The 9,981-nt window shown below is 41.6% G+C and overlaps 1 protein-coding gene across 1 annotated transcript in view; it reads left to right on the forward strand.

Annotated features, from left to right (window-relative positions):
• The window catches only part of kcnj6 (potassium inwardly rectifying channel subfamily J member 6), a 53,876-nt gene extending 49,158 nt beyond the window's left edge, over positions 1-4,718 (forward strand). The window contains exon 3 of the mRNA XM_061248842.1: positions 4,378-4,718. Within this exon, the coding sequence (XP_061104826.1) occupies positions 4,378-4,718 (341 nt within the window). The remainder of the gene's footprint in view (positions 1-4,377) is intronic.
• The last annotated feature ends 5,263 nt before the right edge of the window (positions 4,719-9,981 follow it).

Here is a 9,981-nt window from a genome sequence, read left to right on the forward strand (position 1 = left end):
AATTATTGAAGGGTCTTGAAGGCAGTTGAGACAAATTGCTGGCATAGGAACATTGGGGATCCCACCCCAAAACAGTCATCGTTCAGATAATTCAGTTACCTGAGTCTCCCTCCTGTGTTCCTGCAGGGGGCGGGGCGAGAGGTGAAAAGTTACACTTCACATTCTTCTGAAAATCGCAGGTACAACAAAAAAAATAAAATCACTTTGAAAGGTGTAATGCCTGTTGCTTTTGAACTAAGCCTTTGTTTGAATCACAGATCATTCTCTTACACTTTGCTTTAAACCGCATTTGTTTCATTCTTCGCTGAATGCCGTGTCCATGGGCCCAACTATGTGATGTGCATGTTCTGCAGTTCACTGATACAGCTGAGGTAAAGCAGATTAGCATCAGGGATCCAAGATCAGTTTCCTGAGTGGGATTCCACACCACACTACATGCTGCTTTAGTTAGCAAGGCATCTGTAAGGAGGAGTTAGCCGAAGTTAGCTAGCCACTAAAGATTTGAGACAATCTAAGAGCTTCTCTGAAATTAAGACGCTTTAGACAACATTTAGAGCTAGGCCACATCTCCAATGTTTGAATTGGATTTGTAAACAGGCTGCGTACAGGTGGCATCCTGCTGATCCAAGGCCAGTGAGTTCACCTCCCAGGTGGTCCTAGTGTTTTTACCCACAGGCCTGAAACAGCACATTTGCTCCTGTAAACAAAAGCTGTTCGGCTGGGGATTTAAAATTTGATAAGGTTCAGTCACAAGGGTGTGCAGTTACAATAAGCTGCAGGCTGGCGAGCTATAAATAGCTAGGCAGATAAGTTACCTTTACATTTAGTAAAATGATAATAAAGGTTGTTTTTCGTGATTTACAATCCTGGCGGCTTTATGAAGGGTTATCGTAACCATAAAAGTGCAGGGCTTATTTTATTTATCACTTTACCTTAATTTAAAATTAAAAAGGTTTTGCCAAGTAAAAGCATATTAGTCCATTGCAGCAAGAATTATTCTGTGTTAGACAAAAGGTGGTCCATGTGAATCCTACTCACATTTGGTTTCAACTGCATTAAATTGTATTCAGCTATGCAGGGCAAAATCATACAAAGCCAAATCAGGAACAAGTTTGTTCATTAAATGCAGATATGTTGTTGCCTTACTGGCAGACAGTAAAATCTCAGGATAATTGGACATTTTGCTGCACAAGTCTGCCTGTACAAGAATGGCACATTATATGTGCAATACATAAAGTAACTAGCACAGAGTTTAATGCAGCCATTATTTGTCAAAGGAAAGGATGTCTCTCATTTAGTATGGAAGCTGACGCCTTGTGGAGTTGTCAGGAATAATTTGTGACTTGGGCAGCTTTGTAATGATTTGACATTACTGTACAGATTTTAGCTCTGCTGTGGATTAACTGTCAGGCTTTTTCTTCTATCCAAGGGGATATTTTAGAAAATAGCAGTTGCTTACCAAAAAAACAGTACTTGCCCAGTTGACATAATTGTGCATTTTTAATAATATGTTTTCATTTCTGTAAATTTGGAGTGCACAATTATATTAGTGGGTCAGTTTGGGAGAGCGCAGACAAGCACGTGTACTGTATCCTCTGACGCATGTCCAGCTAGCCAGAACTTGGTTTCTCTCTGCAGTCCGCATGCTGAACTGGGCTGCCATTCAGTGGATTGCACCTCTGGTGCAGACAGAGTGCAGCCATGCGATTTGCCAGAGGAGTCGCCAATGTGCAATAAGGCAGAGGATGAATTCATCCCTCAGGGAAAACGATGGCTAATTATGGTTGAAAAATCATGGTTGAAACTGTTTATTTTGGTAAGCCTATTGCTTGGCCTACATCTCTGACTATTTATTTTCTCATTTCTCAGCCTCACATTGGCTTCCTGCACAACTCTGGTCCTCATGTTGACAAACACCAATAACTCCAAAGGCAACCTAATCCTAGAATCAAGAGTCGATGCCTAAAGCTCTCATATACCTGCACAAACGATGCAATTAAATACCCCTGACTAATCAAAAACAGCTGTGAAGATATTTGTCCCAAATGTTATGGTGCCCTGAAAAGGAGGGGGGGGGGGTTACAGTATGTATAAAACGTGTCGTTTCTACATGGTGACCCCAAAATGAGGATCCCTGAAAAAGGGAAACCTAAATATTCGTTACAGACTAAGAGCTCTTCATGCCACAATGAGATGATGAAACGTCTGTACATCCAAAGATTATTTTCTGTACGGCAGTATGTTTTTAAAGGTTGTTTCTCATCATGCCTAGGCCCCCGCTAGCAGAGACTGGATGGGTGAAACTGTTCAGAATGTGTTCACGAGTCATCTGACATGGTCCCCAGTGCCAGGCCTTTCATCTCATTCACTCCTGCAGGGAAGAAATAAAATGCTTAATGTAGGACTTGAATTAAGACAAAATGCCCTTTTCCTCCCTGATAGAATCTTTGACACATCCTGTACCTTTCAACTTTTGTTCTCATAAATTACTGTCCTTACTTGCTTCTTCCTGTACAACCTTCCTTATTAGGGACAGTGCCTACCATTCTACTTTCACTCAGCAGCACAATACAATGTTAAACAATTACTAAAAGGAAATATGTGAAACAAATCATTGTATTTTGTGCTTAAGCAGATCAGTCTCATCTCTGCTGTAACTTGAAGCTCAATGCGATGTGGTCCCCACTGCAGCAGGTCAGCTTTCAGGCTGTAATCCCCTGCAGCAGTTTTCAGCTGGATAAGTGATCTAATGGACTGAACAACCACCGTCATAACTGGATAAACATGCTCACTGTAAAAACATGTTCTATCCAAATCAATATGTGCTATTGTGCTGTGCAGCTATCATCTGTCATAAAGATAAAATTGTTTCCAGCATGAGCCAAATATTCCGCCTCCCTGGGTGTGTGTGTGTGTGTGCACTCGTGTGTGTGTGTGTGTTTGTGTGACTGAGCACTGTAATAAAATGGCTTTCAACTCAGTAATAAAATTGACTTGAACCAGTGCAAATATTGTTCATTAACTCTCCTTACAACCTTGTGGACTGGATTCATATTGTTTTCTGCCTGTTGAAATAAACTCCAGCACTGTTAACTACCACACTATTTTAAATCTAGTGTTATGCATTAATTTGAATGATTATTACAATTGCTTGGTGCCTTATACATTTCCAGTTGAGTTACAGTAGATATTTTCAGTAACAATATGCTGGTATTCAGTTCCCACCCATTCTTGTTGATTTATACAGTATGGGAAGGGTCTCAATATAGTTGTCTTAATCAGGATGCAGGGGTGCTGAATGCTGACTGTTAATTCAGCTTCAACAGAGGTAGACACTAGAGGGCCCAGACTTACCAGGTTTCTTTCAAGGAATCACACAGAATTATGGAAAATAAACTGCCAAACAGAAAAACAGAATTGCAGAGCTAGACTGTACTTTGCATATTTAGGTTGTGTAATTATAAAACTGCATAACTGGAAATCACACGTGATGATAACCCTAACCCCAGATACTCTCCCCCATAACATCTGAAGATGTGAACATGTCCATGATCAATAACAGTAGTATCGCAGCTTCCTGTTACATCACCCGTAGTAACCACTTATCAACAGCTGGTCTTTTTAAGTAGGCCAGGGCTTTTGTCATCTTGGGCCCTTGATTTTGATATTCAAATGCATACAGACATGTTTCACACAACAAATAAATAAATGGGATTTATTCATTTTTTAGGATTTCCCATGCATGTTTCATAAAGCCAATGCAACACATACATAATGGAATCACTGATCAAATACCCAGCGCTCATTCTGAAAAGGAACATGTCAGCATTTAATTGAGTATCCATCCAACAGATCCTCCAATTGAAATGATAAATAGTTCCCTTTCAACCCACCCCGTATCCGTAGCGTTCGGTAGGCTGCCATCCTGTGGATTTACATTATGCACTGCTTTGCATTCCACAACTCATTTTGTGCCAACTGTCAGTGCCTTGCTGCCTGTCCATCAAAGAGCATCTCTGAATATTTACTGTATGAGGTTTGTATGGGGAGGAAGGTACTGGAAGAGAAACAAGCAGCATGGCCACAGGTAGACCACATAGAACGCTGTGAATAAAGGACAGTAAAAACTAGGTTATAGCTGCCTCTTTAAAAGGAGGCAATTGGGTAATGACAACATTAATACAGCTTATGCAGAGCGGTATAGAGAAGTCAGCTAAGTACCACGGCTGGATATGCTGCAGGTTCCGCTCAAGTCGGGTTGAGCTGCAAACGCACTGTCAGGCTCCTCGCTAGCTTCACCATGCAAACCGTGATGGCAGATTAGCACGTGACCGGAGGGTGACGGCTCTTTTTTTTGCGCTTCTTCCCGCTTCTCAGGAATGACTTGCCAGGCGCGCAGCTCCTACGTGGCGAGCGAGATCAAGTGGGGCTACCGCTTCACGCCGGTGCTGACACTGGAGGACGGCTTCTACGAGGTGGACTACAACAGCTTCCACGAGGTGTACGAGACCAACACGCCCACGTGCAGCGCACGGGAGCTGGCCGAGATGGCTGCGCGGGCGCGCCTCCCGCTCACCTGGTCCGTAGCGAGTAAGCTCAACCAGCAGGCGCCGCCGGACGGGGAGAAAGAGCGACCGGAGAAGGGCGGACGCGAGGGCGAGGACCAGACGGAGCGCAACGGGGACATCGCCAACGTGGAGAGCGAGTCTAAAGTGTAGGCGGGATGGAAGGACACACGCGCAGCGCAGCCTCTCTATACATTGTCTGTTAGTGCAATGGACCCCGGTGAGCAGGGGGAAAGAGGGTAGATGGCCTGGAGTCGAGGTCTAAAGGGAGATGCAGGAAGGGCAGGCATCACTTTGTGACGAGCCGTTCCTCACCCCAAACCATTGCCCTTCAGAATGCTGAAGTGATCAATCTGAGACAGGAAAGTCTGAGGGCAAACGCATGCTTTTGAAACAGCATTTTTCTTAAAGAGTTGATATAATTTTCATTCATTTTTTAATTGAAAGATTTAACCTATATATATACATATATATAAATATAAATATATATTCTAGGGCATTTGCATTTGTATTTTTTGTACATATTTCAATACTTGTAACTAGCCAGCTAGTAAGGTCCTGTAGATTTGATAGGCGGCTGTTTGATACCAAGTCAGTTAGACAAGGGCAGGAATCATTCTGTACATATGCCTTATGTAATAAGCTTTCTTTACGTTAGGGTTTTTTTTAAAGACACGCATGTACAAAAAAAATCTACATTGTTAAATTATTCTATATAATGTACATAACAATAATGTAAGTAGCTATAGACATAATACTTCTCCTCAATACTGGATGCAAAAAATATAGATTAGACTATTGTTCTGGGATGCGGACCCGGTGTTGTGGAGGTGCGTCTGACCCTGGCTGTGCATGTTTCTGTGTGTTCCACAGAGTCTGCGTGCCTATAATCCTGTTAAAGAGGCTCCATTACCGGATACAGTTTCCCCCTTTCAGTCCCTCTCTACTCCCGTGTGTCCATGTGTTTTGTTACAGGCCCTTTAATTTGTATATGACGTTTGGGAAGAATGAACTGGTTTGTGTATTTTCTTTCTACCGCTGGCCACAGTTGCTGGGAAAGTGTCTTGCTCCCCATTTCGCTGTCCCTTGTTGTTTTTGTTGTTAATGTCTACGCAGCTTTTAATGCGCCCGTTGAGAATCCGATCTGCAGAAATGAGAGGACTGCCTTGGAGCCCATGATGAAGTGACATTGTGCTATTTTTAGCCTGAGCAGAATGAAAACAGACAGCATAGGGAAGAGCAGGACTGCTGTTTACTTTCAGTAATGCTGTTTGTGTCACACGAGTGGCCGTCTGCGAGGGGAAGACCTCCTCGGCTTCTTCCGGGCCGGCCTGAAGGACGCTGACACCTTACTGTGAAGCCTTTGCAAACGGGTGTTCAGCCCCACAAAAAAATGTCATCACAATACTGTTTCTAAATTGTGCCACCTGCTGGAAGTTCTGCGTGTGTGATTTGTCACTTCAGTCCATTCTGATGACGTCACAACACAGGACAACCCGTTAACCTTTCTCCCCCGAAGAACAGAGGTTCTAGAAGTTAAAACTGGAAGCAATGAAAGGTTTAGCAGACAAAGCTGTGGAACAGCATCGGTGGCAAGCTGTGGTCCAGTGTTCATAGCTGTCCTCCCTTCTTAAACCTCAGCACCACTCTGACTGCCAAATGGCATTCACCAAACAACCATGTGCTTTGGCTGTAATGGCAGCGAATGGGACAGAACAATTTGGAATTTTGGAACTGTTAGAATATGTCCCAGTTACGATTGGTTACCACTGAGAGTAATTAAGCAAAAGTCAGTGTTTTTGTTACTACTACTACTACTACTACTACAACTACTACTACTGCTACTACTACTACTACTACTACTACTACTACTACTATTACTACTACTACTACTAATAATAATAATAATAATAATAATAATAATAATATCAGACCTTCTTCCGGAATTTGTCAGGGTTTTTAGTCTGTTTAATGGAAACCCTGCTGAAAAAATACAGCACAAGCTATATTTTGAAACAGCAGGTAGCTGGTCATTTCAAGCTGGTCATGCTGGATTTTACACCAGGGAGTGTAATAGTTGTTAAGATTAAACAAAGAGGGTGGTTACTGAACCACTGAAGGCTGAAACACAACTTACAGTCAGCTATTTCTTCCTGGATAGATATGAAAATAGGCCTACATGGTTGCAAATAGCATGTCAGACCAATAAGAAATCTTCGCTCTTTTGTGTCTATGTCCATCATTTGCATATTGTTGAGTGCATCAGCTGTTCAGATGAAGAGGTTAGCAGTTACCCTGAGGAAGGAGACTGGTTCCACTCACTCCCTCCTTCTCCAGCTCTCCCCCTCCTTCAGAGTCGCTTATGGGATCCACCAATGAGCTTGTTGCATTGTGCTGCATCAGGCATGTCGTGAGAGGCTAATACGTCTCTTTGCACAGGAAGCTGTGAGCTTGAGCTCCTTACGCGCATGTCACTGGGTGATGTGGCAGCACCTGTTCCCCAGAATAGGGCAAAAAAAGGCAAACAGAATGTCCATCATGTACAGCTACTCTCATTATTTTCCAAACAGGGGCCCCAGTCACTGGCTTCTATGAGGCAGGAGTGAGTTTGCCCATATTCCCTTCCTGAAACAGGGCCGGTGCTGTCACTGCAATGAGGCTTCCTTTCCGTAGGCGAGCTGGGCCTCGCTGCCCATTCATATTTCAGGGTGGAAGCAGCAGCAAAAAACATGAATGGAGATCTCCTTCCATTGCTGAGAGACTCCAGCTCCGCACAGCGCTCTTCCCCAGCACTGCAGATTCTGCTGCGGGGCCCTGTCACTGATGGACACCCCTAGGGAGAGAGACAAAAGGCCAAAGTGCGGGAAGCAATCGACAGTCCCTAGCAGCTCCCTGTAGATGGTGATTAATGGAGGGAGGGCTGGCGTGCACATAGGGCAAGCAGGGATTATGGGAGATAAGTGCACACAGCAGCAAACAGGTGTCTCACAGGGGCAAGAGGGGGCTTGAGTGTTTCAGTACAGCTGGCCAACCTGTACATACATCGTCACAAATGTGGGAGAGATCTTAAAGTAATCCATACCTACAAGTGCTCTTTAAAACTTCTCATCACAGACAGCGGGTCAGAGAATCCACACAAAGAAAGCCATTTTAATGGAGGACAAAAAATATATATTCTGCACCTTGCTAAGTGTGTTCTGTATTTTATTTTCTTTGCTCTCAAATTGACTGGGTATTTGTACAAATCACATCATGTTTTAGGTGTAAAATAAACCTTACTCTGATTTTCTATTATAGCACAAATATAAAATAATTTTTTCAGTTGTCAAATGCCAAACAATAATAGGAATGGTTATTGTCAGGTTTTTCCTGAAATATATTTTTTATCGCTTTTAATAACATTGTGCTTTTCTGTTTGTCATTTCTTTTTTGGATATACAGCAGTCTGCAAAAATGTGGGCACCCCTGGTCAAAAAGCCTTTTACAATTAATATCTAAGTGAACAGAAGCAAACCTGACCTCTAAACGTTAAACATGACACATTGCTTAAAAATTTAAAGCAAGATTACTTTCTATTTACATTTTTTTGTTTCAAAATAATCAACAAAGAAAAAAGGCCCTGTGCAAAATTTTGGAACTCCTCCTCAGGCAACTATAACAGCTTGTAAATGCTTTCTGTTGCCAGGTAAGAGTCTTTCAATTCTCCCATTTGGAATTTTTCCCCATTCTTCCTGGCAGAACAGCTTTAGCTCAGAAATATTCTTCGGCATCTGGCCACTACAGTCTGGGGACTGTAGTGGCCATTCCAAAACCTTCATCTGTCTTTCATGGTTGATTTCCAGGTATGCTTTGGTTCATTGTCTTGCTGGAATACCCAACCTCTCTTCAAATTCAATGTCTGGACTGACCTTTGAACATTAGCCTCTAGAATTTCTTGATATTGGGTGGAATGCATTCTTCCTGGAAGCCACACAACCCCAAAGCATAATGGATCCACCTCCATGCTTCACAGTTGGCAAGATGTTCTTCTCTACAAACACTTCACCATTTTTTCTCCAAACATACCTTCAATTTTGGTTTCATCAGTTCAAAGTACAATGTTTTCTTTTGCATACTTCAGACACTTAATTTTGAACAGCCCCTGCAGTTGGATACTTTAGAAGGCATGGAGTTACTTCAGAATAAAAAGCCCTGAAATTATACTCACCTGACTCATTGAAGTAAATCAACTCGAGCTGGGCCTTAGGAATCATCTTTTTAAAGAATAATCCAAAAAGGTTCCCAAAAATAATCTATAAAATTATGTTTAACTCATTTAGAGTTCAGGTTTGCTTTTGATCACATACAGATTTATTGTAACAGACATTTAAACCACGGGTGCCCAAATCTTTGCACCCCATTGTATCTTTGTACATAAGTCTGCTGCCATAAGACACTGCTAATAACTTGAGTTTGAGTATACTGACTTTCCTAGGGATCACTTATAAACTGAAAATTTAGTTCCTCCAAAAAGCCATACCCTAACATTTACAGTGGTTTTATATTTCTGTATAATTCATCCAGTATTGTTAAATTTCTGGTATTTTATAGATATCTTACTAAAATGTTTTGGTTAATGTTTGTACATTTCTAATCGCATATGTAGAAAGGACTGAAATGGCGTCAGTTGAAAAATGCATTGGGAAGACAACTGAACAAAGCAAATGTATTTTCCTCCACAGTTTCTGTTATAATTTCACAATTATTTGATGTAAAAATACTTTTATTCAAAGGAAATAACTACAAATGGCAAAGTCATTCAATATAGTTTAATTTCGAGCTACTACAGAGCTCATGTAATGAACCTTTGTGTTCTTATCTTCATTTTTTTTGTCTGTGTGACTCAATGAGATGAATGATATGTATGTATTCATATATATTCTACGTTAAATACACCATATATTCTTCATTCTGTTGGAATTTGTTGTAAGGAGTGTATTAATTGGACAATCAGTCTGGCCGCATTAAGGCCACACAGCATGTTCTCCGTCTGCATCTGGGGTATCAGTATGGTGTGTGCGGGGCAAGTGTGTATTTGATGAGAACATTTCGTAATGGATTTAACACGAGACATACAACAAGATTACACTTGGCTTTGGCAAGTCATTTTTCTGCCTTTCAATTTTTTCTCCTGTTTTATTTAAATCAAGATTCAAATCTCAAGGAATTCTTTCTTACCAGAATTGTTGCTTTACAAAGGTAAAAAAGGGTGATAATTAGTTGACATTTAAATGAGCAGGCAAGTGGATGGAGCTAATGTAATTTCAGAATGGCATTTGATCATAGGTATTTTGTTCCTGTAATTTGGGCTAACAGTGCTCTGAGATTAGAATGGGACACCCCTTGATTGATGCTGCTTACAGCCATACTTTCTCTT

Source organism: Conger conger, chromosome 7 (genome assembly GCF_963514075.1).
Source record: "Conger conger chromosome 7, fConCon1.1, whole genome shotgun sequence".
Lineage (NCBI taxonomy): Eukaryota > Metazoa > Chordata > Actinopteri > Anguilliformes > Congridae > Conger > Conger conger.